Source organism: Melanotaenia boesemani, chromosome 8 (genome assembly GCF_017639745.1).
Source record: "Melanotaenia boesemani isolate fMelBoe1 chromosome 8, fMelBoe1.pri, whole genome shotgun sequence".
NCBI classification, from domain to species: domain Eukaryota; kingdom Metazoa; phylum Chordata; class Actinopteri; order Atheriniformes; family Melanotaeniidae; genus Melanotaenia; species Melanotaenia boesemani.
In genome coordinates, this window is record NC_055689.1 from 20,162,101 (window position 1) to 20,185,007 (window position 22,907).

The 22,907-nt window shown below is 37.6% G+C and overlaps 1 protein-coding gene across 3 annotated transcripts in view; it reads right to left on the reverse strand.

Annotated features, from left to right (window-relative positions):
* Nucleotides 1–22,907, reverse strand: part of LOC121644633 (voltage-dependent R-type calcium channel subunit alpha-1E-like) — a 52,425-nt gene that overhangs the window by 15,765 nt on the left and 13,753 nt on the right. For all 3 annotated transcript variants that reach the window (XM_041992718.1, XM_041992719.1, XM_041992717.1), the window contains exons 3-23: nucleotides 16,015–16,118; nucleotides 14,970–15,128; nucleotides 13,475–13,665; nucleotides 13,282–13,385; nucleotides 13,070–13,185; nucleotides 10,602–10,655; nucleotides 10,070–10,150; nucleotides 9,059–9,268; nucleotides 8,803–8,915; nucleotides 8,393–8,505; nucleotides 8,149–8,280; nucleotides 7,831–7,900; nucleotides 7,326–7,443; nucleotides 6,658–6,725; nucleotides 6,480–6,547; nucleotides 4,619–5,389; nucleotides 2,977–3,251; nucleotides 2,595–2,727; nucleotides 2,339–2,468; nucleotides 593–652; nucleotides 377–483 (exon numbers count right to left, since the gene is read on the reverse strand). In XM_041992718.1, coding sequence (XP_041848652.1) covers nucleotides 377–483; nucleotides 593–652; nucleotides 2,339–2,468; nucleotides 2,595–2,727; nucleotides 2,977–3,251; nucleotides 4,619–5,389; nucleotides 6,480–6,547; nucleotides 6,658–6,725; nucleotides 7,326–7,443; nucleotides 7,831–7,900; nucleotides 8,149–8,280; nucleotides 8,393–8,505; nucleotides 8,803–8,915; nucleotides 9,059–9,268; nucleotides 10,070–10,150; nucleotides 10,602–10,655; nucleotides 13,070–13,185; nucleotides 13,282–13,385; nucleotides 13,475–13,665; nucleotides 14,970–15,128; nucleotides 16,015–16,118 — 3,177 coding nt within the window. The remainder of the gene's footprint in view (nucleotides 1–376; nucleotides 484–592; nucleotides 653–2,338; nucleotides 2,469–2,594; nucleotides 2,728–2,976; nucleotides 3,252–4,618; nucleotides 5,390–6,479; nucleotides 6,548–6,657; nucleotides 6,726–7,325; nucleotides 7,444–7,830; nucleotides 7,901–8,148; nucleotides 8,281–8,392; nucleotides 8,506–8,802; nucleotides 8,916–9,058; nucleotides 9,269–10,069; nucleotides 10,151–10,601; nucleotides 10,656–13,069; nucleotides 13,186–13,281; nucleotides 13,386–13,474; nucleotides 13,666–14,969; nucleotides 15,129–16,014; nucleotides 16,119–22,907) is intronic.

A 22,907-nucleotide genomic window follows, 5' to 3' on the forward strand; every position in this document is an offset into this window, starting at 1 on the left:
CATTCATAGAATGACTCTGTTTTGTTAATGTTAGTGCAACTTGCCTTTATTTTCAATTTGTGAATTGATATCTGTCAGATTTTTATGTCTTTGCACATACATCCTTCACTGCCCTGAAATCCTGTAACAGTTCCCAATTCAGCGCCTGGTCATGACCCTCTTCATACTTATACAGAAATCTGTCTTTTCTTCATGTTTTATCTCCATGCTGAAAACTAAAACTGAGTTACACATTTCACAGAACAATATATGCCTCCATGTTTGCAGTTTGTCTCTGAGGAAGGGTCTTTTATAACAGTACTGTATGCTCTGAAAGTTATTTGCTGCAGTGAGTCAGCCACAAGTCATCCGCAGGCTGCACTGTATAGTGACTCACGTTAGAGCAAAGGCGATCAGCGCTCCCACCACAACAATGAAGTCCAGGATGTTCCACATGTCTCGGAAATAAGAGCCATCATGCAGAATGAGACCTTGGTCTATCATCTAGAGGACAAAAACATGCATGAACAAATATGTAAGCAGAATAAAAAAAGTAAATCGAGAGTAAAGATAAATTATTTAAGTGGAGAAATTACATGTTTCATACACCAACCTTTATGATCATCTCAAAGGTGAACACTCCAGTGAAAACATAATCAAAATATCGAAGCACCTGGATATTTTGTGGAGGGGAAAAAAGTTTTAATAACTTTTATTTTTTCTTTGTTCTCAGCATTATTAGCACTATTACAAAAAAAGTAAAGTTCCACATGAGTATACATTTATATTTGCCTCATTCAGCCACTGGTAATGAACTTCTTTCCCTTTAGCTGGGATGATTCCAAGTTCAAGGCAAGCCTTTTACAGGATGAAACTATATTTGTCAAGTTATGGTACCAGACAATCATCAGAGCTGACGCTATTATTGATGCAGAAAGAGTGATTGGAAATTCTACTTCTTTTGAACATTCAGAGTGCATCGTCTCTCTTTATTTCTCACTCTCAAATATTTCCCAGTGCAATAATACTTGCTTATCTGCTTACTCCTGTCACTCTGTGACACTGCCAAAAGGGACAAGTTGCAAAAAAAACAAGCTGCACAGCTATATGCCAGGCAGAGCTGCAGATTCTCACCTTGTATGTGATTGAGACCAAATGTGTCACAACACATTGTTGCTGACACAGTGTTATGTCAACTACAGATCAAACCTGGCAGTCATTCTGAGCTTTATGAACTTTGCGGTTTGTTACTATCTTGCTCATGTAAAATGTAATGTAATGTTTTCTGCACTGAACATGTTTTTTATAAGATGCAACAGTTTCATTTAACACATAGAATGTTATGCAAAGACATTTTTTATGTGAGATTCTAAAAAGTTTTCTACTTTATAAGAACAGTCACAGTGTTTTGTCTCATCACTGTACATCAAATTCAACAAGTTAAATTTGTGTAAAACTACTGGGTCACTTTAAAGTGATGTAAATACCAATAAATCTTTGAATGAATTGTTATTGTTTATAGTGATGAAAAGTTAGCTTGTTTTTTTGGTTGTTTTTTTGCTTCTTTTTTGCACTTTATAATTCATCATTTCCATTACAAAATGAGCACACTTTAAACTTGCCACTCAAAATCACAAAATATTTTCACACAACTGCTTCGGTCAACTTTTGTATCTAAAAACAACCCAAATGTGAATAATTTCACTCTTTACATGCATCATCAAATAAATATCCCTTCATTTTTTTTTTCTTTATTCTTATTATTTTTTAACAGAATACAGCATCACAGTAGTTTTTGTTGTTAACAAGTGTGAGTTACATTTGTAACTCATCATTTCTAAAAAGTCACTCTGCCAGTGTCTGAATTGGGGAACATTGGGGAGTAAAGAGATAATGCTAAATGAGTGTAAAGCAGTAAAAACAACTGGAAGCATTTTGTTTTCTGCACACTGGGATTTTTCTTGTAGCATGCAACATATTTTGGTTTGTACCCCCGCAATGAGCAGAAAAAAAAAATAAATTCTCTGCACTCTTACATTAAAATAAGAAACATTTGCTGTTACAGTTGACAAATTGTAGTTCACCCATTATAATTGAACTATAGCTGTTCAGAGCAGCTGTAACAACTTCAGCCTGAAGGCATGGCATGCTGATATAATTTTGTTTGATTGTTTGATCAGAGCTCCTGGTCTAATCATGCTTTCATGTCCAAAGCATAGCTGTGGAATCTCGCTACACATGGAAATTGATTTTTTTTTTTTTCTTTTTGCTTTGAGTGACATCACCCTGATTCATCCCATGAATCATAATTCATCATTAACACTTCAAACACACTAGGAAAGGGGTATTTTGAGCTCACCTTGTTTCTGTCTGAATTTGTGCATACAGGGTCCTCAGCTGCCAATGCAATGCTGCTCGCCACGATCACCAGGAGGATGGTCATCTCAAAATAACGTAGAGTCACCACATAGTGACAAATCCTCCTAATACTGTAGTGCAACAAAGGGGAGGATGTTTATTCATGGTTTATGACTGTGACCAATCACAAAGCTCAAAAGAAAAAATCTTTATTGCATTTGATAATCAGTGATTCAGTGGATTTTGTTAGATCTTACGGGTTTGACGCCTTGAAGATGAACATACTGTCTGGGGCTACAGGTTTAGGAGGCCTCGGAGGTTCCTCCTCTTCTGTCTCTTCTTCTTTCTCTCCCTCGTCAGACTGATATGCCTCCAAATCTTTACTGTTGACTAAAGCCCAGACAGAGGTACAAGAGGACAAAGAGGAAAAAAGAAAATGTTTTTCCTGAACATGGACAGCCATGACAAAGACAGAACAATATGAGTCACCATCACAATGGATTCAGCAAAGAAAAAAGTAATCGCCACTGGTATCAGATGTCAAAAACACCTACACAAGGTGGTACAGTAACACTAAATCCTCCTTTATGATGAATTGTTTAATGCAGTGTGTCTGCAGTGAGAATGGTTCAGTGCTACCTGTCATGGGCGTGAGCTCCAGAAGTGGTTGTGCAGACATTTCAATGGCAACGCTGCCCTCCAGGCTGGACTTGTCACGTTTGAGGGAGACCTGACGTTTCTCAGACTCAATGGTGCTCACGCTGAACTCTGTGGCCTCTAAAGCAGCTTCTACAGGGACGTTTTGACACAGAGGGTCGTACTGATCTGTATGGCCATCCTCACCCTGCTCTGACCAGGAACAGCCCTGCTCACGCTGCAAAGGATCGAGCATGTCGCTGCTGGATGCAGCAGCTCTGTAACAAGATGAAAAATACTGAACTTGAATAAATGCAACAGTGCAGTTCATGTAATTGACCTCAATTATATCATTTTGTTGTATAATTCTACAATCTCTTTAATTTGAAATGTCAGTGGATATTTAATTTCGTTATCTTTTCACATTGTTATCTCAGTTATGGTAAATGGACTTGTACTTATATAGCGCTTTTCCAGTCAGTTTGACTCAAAGCGCTTTACACTACTTATCACATTCACCCATTCACACACACATTCACACCCCGATAGGCACATCGGGAGGCAACGTGGGGTTAAGTGTCTTGCCCAAGGACACTTCAGCATGTAGTCAGTGGAAGCCTGGAATCGATCCGCCTACCTTCCGGTTGAAAGACGACTGCTCTTCCTCCTGAGCTACAGCCGCCCAGTTAAAGTTAAAGGTATGTTTTTAAATAGAACTGGCAATGGGATCAAAGCAACACTGAACACCAAGCTGTAAGTGTGACTGTGGAATTTCATTCTTCTCTTTCTATCTTTTTTCCCCCTTTCTATCTGCATTTGGTTTAAATTTCAGCTGTGAGAGGAGCTTGCCACTTTTAACAGAAGAAATATGAGATCAAATTTCAAAATGCTTTCACAAGAAAATAACATATTTAATACACAAAACAAGAGTGTTTTTTAGGTTTGGGTTAGTGACTGGGAGTTATCTTATGGAGTAAATTTGAGGCTATTGGAGCTTGTCTTTTGCTTCAGCCAAATACTTAAAAGCCAACAATGTTGCCATAGATCATAACATAACATTGTTTCTTTTTATGCACTACAGACAGGTAGAGACTGATGAAATTTTACAGCTGGCCCTAACTTTTCCAGAACACATGTGGGCATGTGAACAATTTCTTCGATAGAAGCATGAAATGGGTCATGCAGAGTTAAAAGAATGGTAGATCTTTGTGGCAGGAAATATTCACATGGTTTCATATGAACTGGGAATTTGCCTTAAGGTAAATTTTAATAAAAGATCTCATTATGGTCCTTGACAGACATCTAAATAGTCAAAATGGCAGCTTCTTATGCTTTGCTGGTGCCCAATTAGACACTGTAGGTATTTTTCTTACATGTTATGTGCTGATTTAAAGTAAGGCTTGAACTATGATGCATTTCAGGCTTTTCAGGAGCAGTGCTCTGTGGAAAATGATAATATTATTTTACATAGGCCTTATAACCTTTCAGACCCTTTACTGCATTTCACTGCCATCTTGTATGTGCATGTGATAAATAAGCAACTTGAACTTGAACTACATGTGCAAAAAGCCACATGACATACTGATGAATTGAGGGGCTGAAGTTTAACATATTTTCTTTAATAAATGCATATAAACTGCCATACCTTCTACAGTCTTCTCCAACTTCTGCATATGGATTAACAATGCATGTTCCACCATCATCTTGGACTGATCCTCCTTCTCCTTCTGCTCTCTCCCTATCCTCCCTTTCCTCCTTCTCATCCCTTTCATCCAATATTTTCCTCTCTTGGCTGAGAGACCGTCTCACATGTAGTACCTCACGCGGTGTCTGCGCAAAGTCCAAACTCTTGGCTTCAGTGCGGGCATCACGGTGACGGTGACGCCTGTGCCGGGCCCCTTCTTCAGGCCCCTGACTGGACCTAAACTTTCGAGCCATCCTGTGTCTGCCTCCACCTGCAGTTCTATGGTTTGCTCCTGCTGCTTTCTCCTCGCTTAAGTTTACAAGAGGTTCAGCCACTGGAGGCTCAGGCATGGGAATAGAGATGGACATAGGAGGCTCAGGAAGTGGCATTCCCACCGACATGGGCGATTCGGGCAAGTGAGCTGGGCTAGCCTCTGGGGAAAGGGCAGAGGCATTGTGGGGAATGGTAGGAGTTTCAGTGGTGTCCTCAGTAGGGCTGCTAAACAACTCCTCTCTGCTCGCCATCTGGCGACGTTTGCGCAGCTGGTTTGCTCTTTGCTCCCACACTGACATGTTAACCTTTCTCCTCCTTTCGCGGCGGTTTACAAAGGGCTTGGAACCATTAAGGGGCTGCTCATCTGCAGCAGGTGCTGCACCATCAGGTTCCTCTGGGAAGTTTGGTCGCCCTCTGTGGATTGCCCGTTTCCTGTATAGGTAGGGTCTTCTTCTGCCACTAAAGACCACAATAAAACATACACATCAATATTGGGCAGCAACAGACTCAAATGTGATGATTTAGTAAAAGGAAACATGAAAAACAATTGTCCATTTAGCATACCAGCTATATGCATATATAAGAAAAACTTCAAACAAATAAAGTAAAAGTTGCAAGAAAAGGGCAAACCATTTCTGTGAATTTAAATGTTAGTTGGTTAGTAATGCAAAATATTTCCATGGAAATGTGCAAAAAGGCATCCAAAATTAAAATGTATAAAAAGAACTAAATCAATTAAGAAAAATAAATAAATTAATTAATTAAAGGTGCAGGTTTAAAGTGCAAACATTGCATAACATCTACAAAGTAATTTCAAGAATTGAGTAGGGAAACTTAAGAGAGAAATTCTGTGTGACAGAGAAGCATACAGATATACTTACTGGCATTCAGATTCTTTTGCTGTCCATGTAATCAATGAGTGATTATTTGAAAACAAGACATTAGTGTTTTACAACATACACAGAACTTTTACTGTGGCACAGAACAAAATAACTGTTATTGCAAAAAATGCAAGAATTTCATTCACTCAGCGGTACATGTTTTCTAAATTCAGGTGTTCAAATTAAAATAATTCACAAGCTGAGCTAATTTAACTGCACATAACATTTTGTTCAGTGCCACATAACAAGTAGATAACAAGACAACATGATGGAACTAGAAAAAACTAATACACATCAAATAAGCATATTGAACACTTACAGGACTTACATTCATATATGTGACAGACAAATGATACATTCAGTGTCACAACTAGAGTTGACTCATAGAGAAGTCTATAAATATATATAAATATATATATATATATATATATATATATATATATATTAACGGATGCACCTACAATTGCTTCTCAGAACAAATATAAAAGATATTCTTTTTGTAAATAACAATCATGTTGTCTCATCCCTTCACAAACATATCACCCACATTATTCGTGTTCTAAGAAGATTCATTTCACTTTTTGCTTTGAAAACAGAAAGTTGTTGTGAATGCTATGAGTATCTTGTTTTTAAAAGCAGATTTAGTCTGATATTAGCATTTAACTTACTCAGATATCAAGCCATCTCTTCCTCTGGCATATCTCTGATTAAAGAACTCCTCTTCCTCCTCTTCATCCTGAAGAAACCGAGCACAATTATTGCATACTTAAGACCAGAAGACATGTGACATAGACAATAATAATTTCATTAGTGAATGAACGGGACACAAATAAAATCAACGCAAACCTTTGTCAGTTCCTGTGCGTTGGCCAGATTATCCACAGCGATGGCCAAGAAGACATTCAGGAGTGTGTCTGTCATGAAGGTAGTTAAGAGCAAATATGCCAAAACACTGACACCAGTCAGTCAGGAGTCACATAATATTTTAACTCAAATTAATAATATACAGTATATTATACTGTATATAGATTATTCATTCAATATGTGTTTTGTTGTTTTAAATTCAGAGAACAGCAACAATCATCTGGAAAATTTTTGCAAAAAAAGAGAAGCTGGTAAAAAAAATCTCATACATTTTTAATTCACCACAAGTATAAGTGTGACCTAAATAAATAAGGCATTTTCTAAATATTTCCTGATATCCCCTTTTAAATCTATCTTAGATTAAGATTTGGATGGTAGAACAAAGTATGTAACAGTTAGTAAATCATGTACAATTTGTTCCTCAACACTCAAGTTCATGCATCAGTATTAATAATCTATTAAATCATAGCTGACAGGGGCTTTTTGACAAATTTTGTTGATAATACTTACTCTCACATACAGGACTTCATTTGTACTCAAACTTTTTAACACTATTGCTGCTTTTATCTGAATCCTTCCACCACTGATCATGCAGGGACATCATGGTTATAGCAGCACTCTCTGACCACTTCTGAGGTCAACAAGGATACAATTACCAAACAGTGTGAGCACTATGAAGTAGATGGATGACCACATGCCATACTGAACGCCTCCCTGCGAGCGAATCCCATTATACATCACCTCATTCCAGTCCTCGCCAGTTAAAATCTGAAGGTAATTGCAGGCACAGAATATTTCATAATAGATTCAACATAACATTTGCCTAAAAATACACCGAACAGGTGACATGCCCCCTGTCTGCCAATGATATAGTATTAACAAGCATAGCAAGATAATAATTACTATGTGCGCTGATCAAAACACTCTTTCTCAGGGCAGTCGGTTAGAAACACATCTGATGTGGACTTGTTCACGTTTTCCTTGTCTGATATTCATGTGCGCATATGTGTGCTTGGATGTGTGGGATGATAGCGGAGGCAGGGGGCGGAGAGCGATTGAGCAGAGTTGTTTAATCTGCGCCCGGGGTGAGAAATATCCCAGGGTGTAATGTGTCATGGAGAGCAGGCAGGATGAGGGGATCTGTGGGAGCCAAACCTGAAACACTGTCATGATGGCAGCTGGAAAAGTGTCAAAGTTGGTGGGAGTGTAATCTTCAAAGATGAACCTAAAGAGAAAACAGATAGAAAGTAGGGTCAGATATGACCAAGGAAAAATACGAGGAGGAAGGAAAGGAGGAGGAAGATGCAGAGAGCTATTTTCATCCGGAAATACTGCTTCCTCTCCTGTTCTTCAAAGATCTGAAGATCTGAAGAAGCTGTTGTTTCACAACTGTAGCAGGATCATGCACATTAAAACTAAACCAGAGCATAAATTTGCTCGTAATAACTGAGAATGAGGAGTGTCTGTACATACCTCCCTCCAAAAAGCTGCATTCCCAGCAGAGCAAACACCACAGTGAAGAGGAAAAGAAGGAAAAGCAGGCTGATAATGGACTTCATGGAGCTCATGAGGGACACAACCAGGTTCCTGAGAGAAGCCCAGTACCTAGCAAAAAGAAATAATATCCTAAGTGTCTTTTCCAACTGAGACCTCCAGAAATTAAACATCAAATACTCTAAATATCTTTTTCTGTAAGCAATCTGGCTGCCCTACTCACTTGGTAATCTTGAAAATCCTCAGAAGTCTCAGCGCTCTCAGAACACTGATACCAAATGACATGCCGGGCCTGAAGAAGCCCCAAACCACCTCAAAGATGCTGCCAACAATGACCTGCAAAACATGGCACAAATAGATGAGAAAACATGCCTAAAGTTATCTCTGTAATACTAGTCTTAATTGTTTTATTACCAACTGGATTAAATTATTGATTAGTATTCTAGAAAAATAAATAAAACTGTAGCAGTTCATTGTTTTAAGCTATTTATCGCAACTTTATGAAGAAGATTAGGTACCCTATAGTCCTCATTTTGCACCAGAACATAAACTTTTTTGTCTATGATGTACAACATTTGTTTTAATCTTTTTCTAGTGTTTGATGGAGTTAGAATGACAGATAAAGGACCTCACCCCACAGTCAAAGCAGTTGAAAGATGAGTGGAAATAGAGCCGGAAACCCAGGCCATACATTTTCAAAAACATCTCAGCCAGAAACAGCCCGAGGAAAACAAACTCTGCATAGTCTGGAGATTAGAAATACATAATACAACCATTTCAAATCAAAAGGAGACAGCCAAGAACACTGCATTTATAAGACATGACCTAAATTATTTTGTTTCTAAAAATAAAAAATCAAAGAATTAAGGTGTTCATGAGTGAAACCCACAGAGGAAGATGGTGAGCCAGTCAGGCTGGTCATGGTGCACGATGGCCACGCAGATGGTGTTGAGAGCCACCAGACTGAGCACCATCAAGTAGAAAGTATCTGTTTTCACCATGCGGCGGATGGAAATGCGCAACATGCGCTCTTTACGTCGCAGGTAGGCAGCTGGGCCACGACGACCACTTCGAAAGTATACTCTTGATCGCGACATGCCTGAAAGAGAGTCACTAAATAAATGAACTTCATTTTCAGAATGGCAGGAAGTTACCATAGACAGTAAGTAACTAAAAGGTTCAGAGGCTGCTGATATCCAGTACAGCAAGGGTTCTTTAAAGTGCCAGCAGTGGGTCAATGGAAGTCCTTCTTCATATATAATGTATCTAAGAACCTCACTTTGCTGTATTTTTCACATTTTATATCATAATGTGCCAGTGCAGTGCAGAATATGGTCTAAAACACATATATCCTGTAGCATGCTTTTGGCAAAGTCAACATTTTGGGTATTTAGATAAAACAAACTATTTCTGATTTCTAGATTGTATGAACATTAACACTGCAGGAGTTTAGTTCAAATTTGCTTTATTAGCAGTAAGTGTCACAACAATCTGTCATGGGAATTACATCATCACCAGTATAGGTGCTTTGTGCTAAAGCTGGAGATTTTAGTGGACAATGCAGGAGTTTTAGTCAGACAGAAAAGCTCACGCTCATCTGCGAAAAGCACAAACAAGGTGGAACAGTATCAACTACACTTACTTGGCTACAATCAGCCTTTCCAGTTCTTATGAAAGAAGTGATGAAATAACACAATGATGCAATGTGGTAGCAAAGTGCAATCAGTCATTCACTGATGGAGAGTTTCTTCAGGTTGTTGTAAGTAGGATTTTTTTCTGTGGGACCAACAATCATGTGTTTGATCCTTAAACTGAAACTTAGTAATGAAAACTTTAAGAAGCCCTGCTGTAATGAAAGGCAGAATAAGTCCAAAGTGTAAGTGAAATGCTTTTCACTCACTGGCAGCAGACATTTCCGCATACTTGTCGTCCCCCGGTGCTCCTCTTCGTGCACCAGTTTTCTTACTCGCTCTCTTGAGCACTAAAACAGGTTTCACAAAAAATCAACTATATCAATTTCTGAATTTTTAATAAATAAAAATACAATAAAAACAATTTAAAAAATTATAACTTCTTCAGAATCAGCTATTAAACAACAGTCATGACTACTCTTAGATTTAATTATCATGTTCAAAACACGATAGAGAAAACATAAACATGAAATCTAATTCTGTTATCCTTACATAATATATTAATCATTTTCCTCATTAGGATATAGGGATGTATTTAAATCCATTGTCACCTAGTAAGAAGGATAAGATTTTTGTTAAGTTAATGTCTTCAGGCAGTTAGTGTCAGATGGTAATGAAGTATTAATATAAGTATTGTTGCCATAGTTACCTCTGGTTTAATATTTCTTGAGCAAATATGTAATAAAGTGGATAACATAATAACTAAAGCAACGATGTGGTTCCTAAAACGTGAGAACTCACCATCTAACGGTGATCTCCCTGAATTTTTGTTCTCTTCAGCAAGCATGACTTCCTCTGTAATACAAAAAAAAAACAAACAAACAACAGGTTACACACAAAGCACATTTCAAACAACCAGACATGGAAATGTAAAGTCCAGGTTGAAATGTTTAGGATGTCTGCAAATATTTGAAGGAACTCGTGTAAGTGCTGCTCTGAGAGGCCAGTGCGACCTTCTTTGAAGACAGACCTCTCATTCTCTCTTACATATCTCACAGTAACCGTCTCTGTTTTCTCCCCCTTCTTCCCACACGCTCCCACATCCATGCACACATAAATATGCACAGCGGCTCTCTCACACACATGCGCGTGTAAACACGCAAGTGCATGTGCACATGCATACATACACACAAATTTAAGTCAGTGAGTCAGTATCACCTTTCTCTCACCCTCTGCTTGCGTGGGAGACAAGCAGTGTAGATTGCCATTACAGCACTGCATGCTTGCGTTTCTCAACTCAACTACTCTACAGCAGATCCCAAACTCTGACAGTCTGTGGCAGAGCAATCACTTTTCAAAACTGATCAAAGCCAAGAAATATCACACAACAAGGTGTCGGTTTTAACAATCGCGCTGCATTTATTCCAATATCACAAAATAAGGAGAAAAATAAATCAGTTGTGTCCATAAAGATTATTAATTATCACATATCTTGTTGTTTAATCTGTACAAAACTGAAAAATAAATATTTCTTTTGCTGTTTTCTTTGATTGACAAGCTGACCGGACTGACCCCAATTCTAACTTAACTTATGATCCATGGAGCCCTGGATTTGAAATACAGGGGAGCTAAGGGAAGCTCGGCTCTCCTGAAAAGTAGGTGAACTCCCCTGAAAACACTCACCTGAGAAAATAAGGGAGCTCTAAAAATAGTCCACTTTCAGGTTATATTTAATTCTACTTTACACGTAGCTCCTGGTGTTTCCTAAATTAAAAGAACAGAATTAATTTCTGAATTGTGTGTTTATTTATTTAATATATTACATTTTTTTGAACAACACAGGTGAGCCATTCAATTGCTTTCAGCACCATGGACAGCAGCATCATTTGCTTGTGTGGCATAAACCAGCCAAGCCTTCGTCTCTTCATTTTTTTCTTTATTTTTTCTTGGAGGTGAAAAAGAACTTTCCATCTTCTATGTGAAAAGTTTCTGATTGTTTCAGATGCATGCAGTAGTAGAGGAATGTTTTTGGCAGCGACCCGGTTTTTGTCTGCACTCTTGTGCATTAATATATATGCGTATACATGTCACTTGTAAAGTTGCAGTGCACACCTGAAAATAAGGCTCCCCCACAAGCATCTGTGTAATTCCAGATCTAATGGAGCCATTTTGCAAATCACATTTAAGCTACAATTATGTAATGAACATGGGCTTAAAGGTCAGATTCTGAGTCTTACTTTGAGGGTAATCACATCTGAATCAGTGGAAAGGTTTAGACAAATAAAAATGATTCCTAGAAGTCTGAAAACTGTGGAGATTACCAAATAATTGAGTAGTGTCTCACTGAGACCTGAAGTAAAGTGTAGCTCAGTCATCCAACTTTTCTTACAGTCAATTTGTTGATCTTACACCTGGATGAGTCATGTCCACTAACTCCTAATCCTGCCCCCAACTCCAAACCTAATCAATTAAACTGGATATGACTGAGGGTGGAAGATTTGACTGACAGTTTGGTGGACCTTTTCTACAACTATCATTAATTGTTTTTGAATGTGGTGGTAGATTAAGATTGGCACCCACTGAATTAGAGGAAATACCCTTCAGAAGTCCTAGGACTACTGTTTCCATCATCTGTAATATCAGAATTATTATGTTAAAGTTGTATAAAATTCTACATACCTATGTCATCACATTGTTTCCAAGTCTTTTTCAGATAATCTTGAATGCTCTGATCATGAGCCATTTTTATTTATTTGTGATATTTGTTCACAAATGTTTCAAGCAGTTCACTTGGTCAATCTTTTGCAGACAGTTGAATGGAGAATTATTGTGACTGTATGCTTTATAATAACAAAAAAGCTTTAATTCCTTAACCCTAACCCTAATTTGGATATAAATAGCATCATACCAAAGCTGAGCATTTGCTCTTCCAGTGTATATTTATTAGGGATTATATAGATGCAACAAGTGTCAGTGTCCAAGTGTTTTTCTATCAGATAAAGAACTGTTAGTGTGTTTCTGTAAAAATAACTTACATTGATGGCTTTTGTACAGCGGGTTTAATTAATTCATAAATTCGGAACATCTGGATAGAAAATACATCAAATATGTAGTGATCTTGAATTTAAGGGTAGCTCTGATTATTAAATTAACTCTTCCACAACCAGAAGATTACAGATTTACTCAGCATTATCAGTCCATCTATTTAAGTGACCCTGCCTGCTAACAAACTGAAATATGAAATGGAAAGTCATTCTGCAGCCCAGTACCTGCCCTGTCTATCCAGGCTCGGTAGCCGTTGAGTTCTCGTTCCACCTGCTGCTGCCGACGTAGCTTCATGAAAGCTCGCCGATTCTCCACCCTCTCCCTCTCCTTGGCAAATTCTCTGGAGAGAGAGCGGTAAAAAAAATAACAGTTACAACCCTTAATACAGTCACCAAGAGAGAAAAAGTTTTGTACACACAGGAGGGGACAAACTCACCCAGAAAGAACACCCAAAACTAGATTTAAGACAAAGAACGAGCCAATTATGATGAGAGGAATGAAGTACATCCAGTTCCATGTAGGACCCAGGGCATCGTTGGTCTGCAGTCCATAAGATCAATATTATTAAACAGCAGCAATCAGAAAGGTTTGCTTTATAGCTCATTTATTAGCTGACTGCTTGCGCTCACATTGTAGAGCACGGCCGTCCATCCCTCCATGGTGATACACTGGAACACCGTGAGAACAGCAAAGAGGATGTTGTCAAACTGCGTGATGCCATCATTGGGCCCAATCCAGGTATCATTGCAGTCATATTTCTCTGGACACTTTCTCACACCACATGCAAATGCCAGCTCGGATGAGTCAACGGTCTCATTATCTACAAAAATAAAACACAGCTGTAATGTATATTCCACTGAATCCATAATGTCCACAGTAACATACACTATGAACAGTGGCTCACTCTGACTTCACTGTGGCCACCAGGGATTTTTCTAAAGCAATGGAAATAATTCTAGAGACAGATATACTCTCAGATGCAGAAGTGTTAAAAGAGTAGTTTAACTTTTGAGACATTTTTCTTTTGTATGGGAGAGTTAGAGGAAAAAGATCGATATCAATCTGAAATAGCTTGAGCCAGCAGATGCTATTATTAGACTGTAAACAGGGGGAAAGGTATACGAACTGTGTAAAGAAACCAGCATCAGTAAATCCTACTGATAATGCAGTATTGTATATCTTGCTTGTTTACAACCACAAATTGTCAAATTTCATGCTTTCCTTGTGTACCAATTATGCAATCAAGATATGAAATGTTTCTTTGTCAGCCTTCGATGCGCTGACAGGTGGATTTTGTTACTTGTGGTATGATCCAGGGTTTCTATTTCAATTTCTATGTCTTAGTGTTACTTAGTTGACAGCTTTGGAAGGCGCAGAAAACGGTTTTTAAAAATGTATGCTTTTCTTTAACAACTAAATACAAAACAAACACTCTAACTGCATTATGTACTCTGTGGTCCTCTATTTGAAATATATTTAACTTTTAGTTTCTTCACATGAATGTTTAACTATGCAGTTTAATATTAAATAATACATTAAATCATAAAATCCAGAGATCAGCCCTTTTTTAGAAATATTACCCATATTTACACTTTTGAGTAGATATAAAGTATTTACACATTTTAGAAATATGTCTATATATTAATAAAAATCTTGAGGGTCCTGTGTAGAATAAAGGATTGGGTAGATGTATTTTTCTTTCCTTGAATATTGTTAGTTTATTTAGGGGGTTGCATCTCAGTCCATCTCAGAGCTGTGTCAAGCAATGACAGTAAATGCTATGGTGTGGCGTGTGATTACAGAGCCAATGTTGACTAATTAAGCAGTAGCTAAATCAGCCAGCAACAACCCTAATAATACCTCTGAGCTCACTGCTACTGTAATCTGTGAAGCCCTCAAACAAAGATATTCACACCCTCTCTTTGAGAAAATTGAGTAAACCACATGTTTAGTATACATGCCGGAGAATTAGTCAGTCTGTCATAAATAATTCACAAACAAAATATATTGATTTAGTCAGTGCACAGCAGATACCTAAACTAAAATTCACACTAGCTAGCATATTAGATTGAGAGCTTTGTAACTCTGAATCAATCAAACTACTTTTTTCACTGTTGAACTCACCGAAAATATCATCTGATGGCAAGCAGGTTTGGTGAAGCTTCCCGCTGTAGAACTCCAGACCGATGATTGCAAACATGAGGATGGCGAAGAATAAGAGTAGACCGATCTGTAGCAGTGGGATCATGGCCTTCATGATGGACTTCAGCACAATCTGTAGGCCTGAAAGTAGTGAGAAAGAAACAGACATATTTCTTTGTTTTGAAATATTTCTGCTTGTTGCTATCTTGACAACCCTAAAAAGCACATGAATTGTACTTTAGCTTGTACTGTATCATCCCAAACTGGATTCAAGTTAATTTTCTAGTACCTTCAAGATCAAGATCAACAAAACAAAATGTAGTCCTAGTATATTAAATGGAGTAATGAGTTGCAGATACAGGACTAAACTTTACCCCTAACAGCTATGCATATGAAAACTGTATATTAATGCTGTTTTGAGTCATGCCTATAAGTCTTTTGGAGCAATATCTTTTGAACCAGTATGGTACTTGTAACTACTGAAGGAGGAAAACCCTCTTATTATGTGTCCACATAGCATGAACTGAGACTATTCATAGGGCTTGTAGTTTACAGCTCCTGCTTTGGAGAAGATAATGTTCAACCATAAGGGGACTCATCTGTGTGGTCACTTGCCCGGACAGTTCAAGTGTACAATGATTGATTGAACAAATTTGCAACAAATGAATTACAATGTGATTTCAGCTTATCTAGAAACACGTGTTATGACGTTTCAGTTACCATGTGTGGGGAGGAAAAGCCAAAAAATGTATGTTGTCTTTCAAGAAGCCACTTACACCCAGCAAAGTGTTTGATCCAAAATTCTTTATGTCGTATGAAAGAGCATGAACATGATCATGTTTATGTTCAAAGGACCCAAAGATAACAGACTGCAAATATTCTCCAAAGAAGATCTTGATGGTCAGTTGTGTGAAAATGCTGCTATATAAAAATTAAGTCCTTCAATTTCATACAGTATGGTGGTTGGGTTTTTTATCTATGCACATATAAAGCAACGGCAGCTTGTGTTTAGAGGTCAGTCACTCACTGGGGATCCCAGAGACGAGTTTCAGAGGTCTCAGCACTCGAACAGCCCTCAGGGTCCGAAGGTCGACTGGGATGTTCATGTGGGCACCAGCTGTGGCCAGGATCCTAGTAGATACACAAATTGTTCAACTTATATGACTTAAAAGCAGTTAAAGGAATACTAGACTTGAAGTACAATATTACATTTTTAATTTTTATCCATTATTATGTTTAGATTTTTTTTTAATTAATGCCCTGCTCTTTTTTCTGACAACCTAAACAGAAACAAAAATTATGGGTTGAAATATAAACTTTACAACAGGGACATATACCTGGTCAAAAAAAAAAAAAAAAGAAAAAGTTGCCATCAAATAATAAAAAAAAAGTCACACACACTTATGTTTCATTGGACCACCTTTAGCTTTTATTACAGTAGCATTCACTGTGGTATTGTTTCGATAAGCTTCTGCAATATCACAAGGATTTTCTTCATCCAGGGTTGATGATGGGAAAGTCTGACCACTGCGCAAAGCCTTCTCCACCACATCCAAATTAGCCTGTGGGTTTAAGGTCTAGACTCTGTGGTGGTCATCTTGAAAATATGCCCATGCCATAAGGGAAGAAATAATCCATTGATGGAATAACCTGTTCATTCAGTATATTCAGGAAGTCAGCTGACCTCATTCTTTGGACACATAATGTTGCTGAACCTAGACCTGAACAACTGCTTCAACCCCACAAGCTTGTACAGTAGACACTTGGCATGATGGCTGCATCACTTCATCTGCCTCTCTTCTTACTCTGATGCTCCCATCACTCATGGTAAATCTGGACTTATCAAACCACATGACCTTCTTCCATTGCTCCAGAGTCCAATCTTTATTCCCCCTGGAAAAATGAAGCCTTTTCTCCGGTTAGCCTCACTGATTAGTGTTTTTTCTTATGACTACACAGCTGTTCAGTCCCAATCCCTTGAGTTCCTTTTGCATTGTGCATGTGGAAATGCTCTTTGAAAATGTAATTAAAAAAACAGATAAAACGGCAACAAAGAGGTGTTACGGCAGGACAGTTTTGGAAACCAGTAGTTCATTTTAAAAGGGAAAAAAATATCATACAGTAGAATGATTTAATGTAATGCAGACAACTGTACAGCCAGTGAGGGGCACAGTACATTCAACCAATGTATCTGACAAAAACACACAGCCACATACACCTGGCAGGCATCTTTACTCTCTACTCACATCTGCCCACGCACACATTGATGTGCCTCCACCTACACACAAACACTAAAAAACAGCAACACGAGCAACCGAATGGCAAGATCTTACATCAGAAACCGCACCTGGATGTTTTGTATAGGATATGAAAAGCAAAAAGAGCTATTTTCAATTAAGATGTGATCATGCTATAACCACAATTACATAACTGCTGCTATAGCTAAGCCATAAAAACAAATGATTGTTTTCGTTTAGGCTGCGTTTCTATATTTTCTTTTTAGGGGGTACGGGGTAAGAGAAATTCAAACATAAATGGTTTTACAGATGATAGGGTCAAGACATAATTAAATGACAAAGTTGTAATTTTACAATGTTGTAAAAAAGATCCCAGAAATCAAATCTGAAAATTGTTTTCCAGATTCGACAATTTCTCTCTTTTACACACACACATTCACACATAGATGCAAATATACAAACTTATAAAATCTTTGGACTGTGTAAGGAAGTGTGGGGGAGGGTATATATGTGTGTGTGATTGTGTGTGCTCGTGCGTGTGTGTGTGTGTGTGTGTGTGTGTGTGTGTGTGAGCAGGGGGTAGAAAGCACATGGCAGAAACTCAAGTGTAAACCCACGCAGAATCTCTCCTGAAAGCAGTGGGAGGGAGAGAGGCCAAGTGAGTGAGTGAATGAGCAAGGCCATGTTCACCCTAATGCTGATAAATCTGAAAATGCTCTCAAATGTTCAGAGCCTTTTCTAAAAGTTCACTGAGGGGACTGAATGCTGTGCAGGCTGACTGCTGCTGTTATAATCAATCTGGAAAACATTTCAGGGTCAATATAATTGAAGTGAAGCAACTTTCTTAAACATGATGCCTTTTTCTCAGGGTTTTGACAAAAAAAAATCACTGAACGTCAACATGAAGTGGAAATGTTGAAGAAATAAAAACGCTCTTTTTATTCATTTGCACTAACTGTAGTTTGCATATTTAAGCAGGCTTGAATGCACATAGGATGAGGATTTTTTGCATGTTTTCTTTTTGACTGCGTAGAAGCAAGCAAGATTATTACATTAGCAGCAGGAGGAATTGCATGCAAAGCTTCTCATGCTCCAATAAACTCCCATTAAAGAAAAAAACCTTCTTTCAGGAAATACTGTGGAAATTATATTTTTCTCAGAGGTCACTCTGGGGTCTTTTTATCAATATGGCATGGGTCCATCTGAAAATAATTCCTCTATTCATGCTCAAAGATATATATTTTTGCTCAAACAATGAACACATTTTAAATTGATATGGTTCATCTTTGCTCCAGTCAGCCCTTGACATCCTGGCAAAGCTCTTTTTCAGCATGGCTATGCATTAGTGTCAACCTAAAATTATCCTAGTTTTAAAGAAATTTGTTAGTGTCTCATGAAGATTGAATGCTCTGACTCCAGAGTACATCATATGAGGGAAATTTTCTTTTTGTTTAAAGTCATGATGTTTGGTTTAGGCATCCAAAAAAGTTTGATTGGGTTTATAAAAGCATATTAAAGGGCACAACACACTTTACCACTCCCTAACAAGCATCTCTTTTAAAACTAACATGTCACGGAACAGAGTTCTAATACCGGACCCGTCTAAGCCAGCTAACCTCATGGGTTATGAAGGTATTGATGGCAAATAAGATACAACACGGTTGTGATTCATTAAATTATAAAGCTCACTACTGCAGCTGAGATTTGGTTGGTCCTCGATTAAATCAGCTCCGACTTCCCTCTGAATCAACTTTCCACATGTAATGAGAAATCCCTAGTTTTCATCCTGCCCATGTTTTCACAGTTTAAATAAGTGTCATGACCTGTAGGTTTAGGTTTGGATTTTTGTTTCTGTTGCTTATGTTGCTGTCCTGGTTTCCTGTTTTATTGTGTAGGTTATCCCTGTGTTAATTCCCTGTACTAGTACTTGGTTTCTGCTCTTGGCTGTTTTTGAGTCTTATTTCCTGTTTTATTTTGTAGTTCACGTTACATTTTGTTTTGCTTCCTATTCTGTACACGTCTGGTTTCATCACCTGTTCCTTGTTTCGTTTCATTCTCCTCACTCTATATTTACCCTTTGGTTTCTTTTGTTCATTGCCAGATTATCATTGTTTCACCAATGTCATTATTGTGTTGTTTGTATGAGTTTGCTTCTAAGATTTGGTTTTTCAGCCCTGTTGATTTTCAGTTACTCTGTAGCACCGTCTGTTATTGTCATTAAGCCTTTCATTTCCAACATCTGTCTGCCTCCTGCCTCTCCACCCTGTATTTCTGTCCTCATCCTCCACACACTGTGACAAGGACACTGTTTAATGGCCAAATTCATGCAACCAGACACTTTATTCCAGTCTCCCTCGACTGCTCTTTGAGTTAAGTAGGAAACTATCACAAGCTAAACTAAAATGGCATGTTATACCTGTTTAGCATGAGTATTTTGACACCATCAATGTGACGCTACTAGCATGTCAACATGAACCAATGACAAAGGACAACATATGTCATTACTTGTATTTTGAGAGTTTTTTATGTGTAAAATCAAATCACCTCAATGCAAACGACCAAATATAGTTTTATTGTTTTCCCACAATTGATTGGCATTTCAAGACGAACTTGTGTGTTGTCATGTAATGTATCAGAAGACGAAATCACACAAATAGCTTGAAAAAGTATTTATAGATCAGTAATTCTGTCATTTTATATATAGCACATAATTATACATCAGTCAGGATGCTCTATTGACTTTAGTTTGACATTGTTTCTATAGTTTAATTTTGTGAATGTGTCACAAGGTTTTCTGTAGATAACAGCAGCCATAGTTTTGCTACTGTTGCTAAATACTATTGTAATGACAGCACAGTGAGCATGAACCATCATCAGACTATAATAAAGTCTTATAGACATTAATTTAGTATTTCTATGTTATTAGTAAAGATGCCAAACCATCACTACTATCAAGTGCAGGTTTTGTGAGCATGTAAGTATATCAAGTGAGTGAGTGTCAGACAAAGAGATGACACTGTGAGAGACATTGAAAGTGAGAGGGAACATAGGAGTGGGAGTCTGAGGAAATAGCTTTCAAACCAAACACCCCAAACAAAAGCCGACAGCTGTAGCAGCTCCTTCAAGGCTGCACTTTGAGGACAAACAATTCAGAAAACACTCTCAAAATTAAAGCAAATATTTTCTGCTTGTGATAACTCATGAATCGTTCATACAAAACACAAATGCACAAAGGTCATTTTCTTTGGTTTAGACATTTTTGTCCAGCAGAAACAGAATTCAATGAAACATTATTCAGTATCTATGTTGATGTAATCCAAAATCTGTTTAATATGATTATGTTTATAGAAAACAATTTAAATGATTTTCCTCTTTTGATCAGAAATGTTTAAGGTGGATTGAAGAGTACATGGGACTAGAGCGAGTAGTCTAAACTGATGGATTTAAACTGTATTATAGTATCAGTCAAAAATTTGGACACACTTTCCCATTGTTACCATTAATTTCAATGGGTGACTGTGTCCAAATATATATGTATACATATATATATATATATATATGTATACATATATATATATATATATATATATATGTATACATATATACCAATGAATTTGTCTGTATGAAAAAAAGACAATTTGTAGGATTAGTCTGGTAAAAATTAACTTTTTTATTATTACCCAATGTGGCTAGTTGATTTCTAAAGTTACCAGTTAAAATTACTACTGTGACTCAAACTGGAAACTGATTTAGCTGATTAATATTACTCATGCAGAAGTGTGTGAATGGCATTGCCATTTACTATTTGTCAGGTTGGAACCAGGTTTGATTGCCTTATGTGTAATGTGTGTTGTAGAACCTCCACCCTGTGCAGAGAACTAGACTATTGTGGAGATTTACACATGGAGGACAGAGATAAAAACAGAGTTGTGTGATTAAAACAGTGAAATTTAATTTAACACTGAAAAGGCCTCTGAGTTACACTGATGTACAATTAAATCCCCCAACTTAGGATTTCACTAGACAAATACACAGGGCATAGCAGAATGAGAGAGAAGTTCAAACTGTACCTCAGTGACCAAAATACAAGCTTTTGTACAACAAAATTGAAAAGAAAATAAATAAATAATAATAAACAGCCCAAAAAACATGGCTTGGCTCAAACCCTTTTGAACAGAACTGTTTTGTTGAGCTTCTGCTGCATGTTGTTTCTCTGTAAGCTAAGTGTCGTCATCTTGGCAGTGTGGTGCAGCCTTAGCTTAAAAACAGGGACACAACTAATGTCAGCAGCATATGGTGGTGACTGTCTATGCCATACTGTGTGTAGCAGATATGCTCCTCAAGCAAAAACACATCCTCCAACCCTGTCCTCTTCTGTACAATGTACAGGACCTCCAGCAGCCTGATGGGTTGTGATTGTCTGAAACTTGCTGATGCCTGGCAAACGAGCCTTACTGTGCCTTCTGATGGAGAACACAACTATGCTGCAAATTTAAGTCATTTTTCAAAGACAAAAGCTGCTTTTTCAACATGTTTAAGTATCCAGAATTATAGCCACGTTAATAACTTTAGTAAGAAACCAAACCGCTTGTAAATCCATCAAGATTTTAGCAAATTAAGAGTATTTGCTTTTGTGCAGATCACTCACCTTCCCTCAGATATCACTGATCCTGTGAGAAAGCAAGCCTGTTGCAAGATGGCCGCTGGTGAGGACGTTCAAAACGCAGCCTTAAAACATCTATTGTAGATATCTATGACTGCAGCTACCAGAAATGTGCCACCATTTTTACTACAGTGTCTATAAATGGATCGACATCTCTGTGTATGAAGTGAGAACCCTCTGAGCTGAGACAAGAAGCAAGGTACACCCTGGACAGAAACATGCATGAGGAGAACATACAAATTCCCCATAGACAGGCCTTCACTCTAGCTTCTTGTTGTGAGGCAATGTAACTAATCACCATGCCACCATGCAGCCCTCGCCTAAAGGTGAAACTCCATTTTAAGTGACACTCAGTGGTTGTAGGCCTTTAAGGAGAAACTGTTTTTGGAAATGGATAGTTGTTGTCATTTTGTTGAAGCAGATTCTAGTGGATGCATTTTTAAAAAATATAATGAAGGTGTTCAGAAAACTATACCTACCTAGACTACCTTTTTATTGAACTGACACAAATAAGTAAAAGAAATAAATTAAATAAAATAAAGAGTAATAATCAGACAAATTGCCTACAACCTGACCATTATGCTTCTGCATAAATGCAATGTACGGTTTTACTTATTGATGAAACAAGAAAAAAAAACCTAACAGTCTAATTATATTTATCAGCTATGAAAATAACAGAAAAAAAACAATGAATTTGTCTGCATGGAAAAGAGACATGGAAAAGAATGGAATTTATAGGATTAGCCTGTCAAAAATATGCATACCTCTGGATTACCATTCACACTGCAGCATAGTAACTTAATATCATTGTCTGTAGGGTTAAAGAAACCACTGTTCACTTAACAACCCTTAATCACAGACATAGCAAATCATACAAGGACTGTATCTTTATAAACTTATTGATATTTCGCACTTTGTCAACAAACTAAGGGTAGCCCAAGTATAAGTATATACAGGGCTCTAAATTAACTTTTTTTTTAATCACTAGCCATTGTGACAATGTTAATATATCTTAAAGTT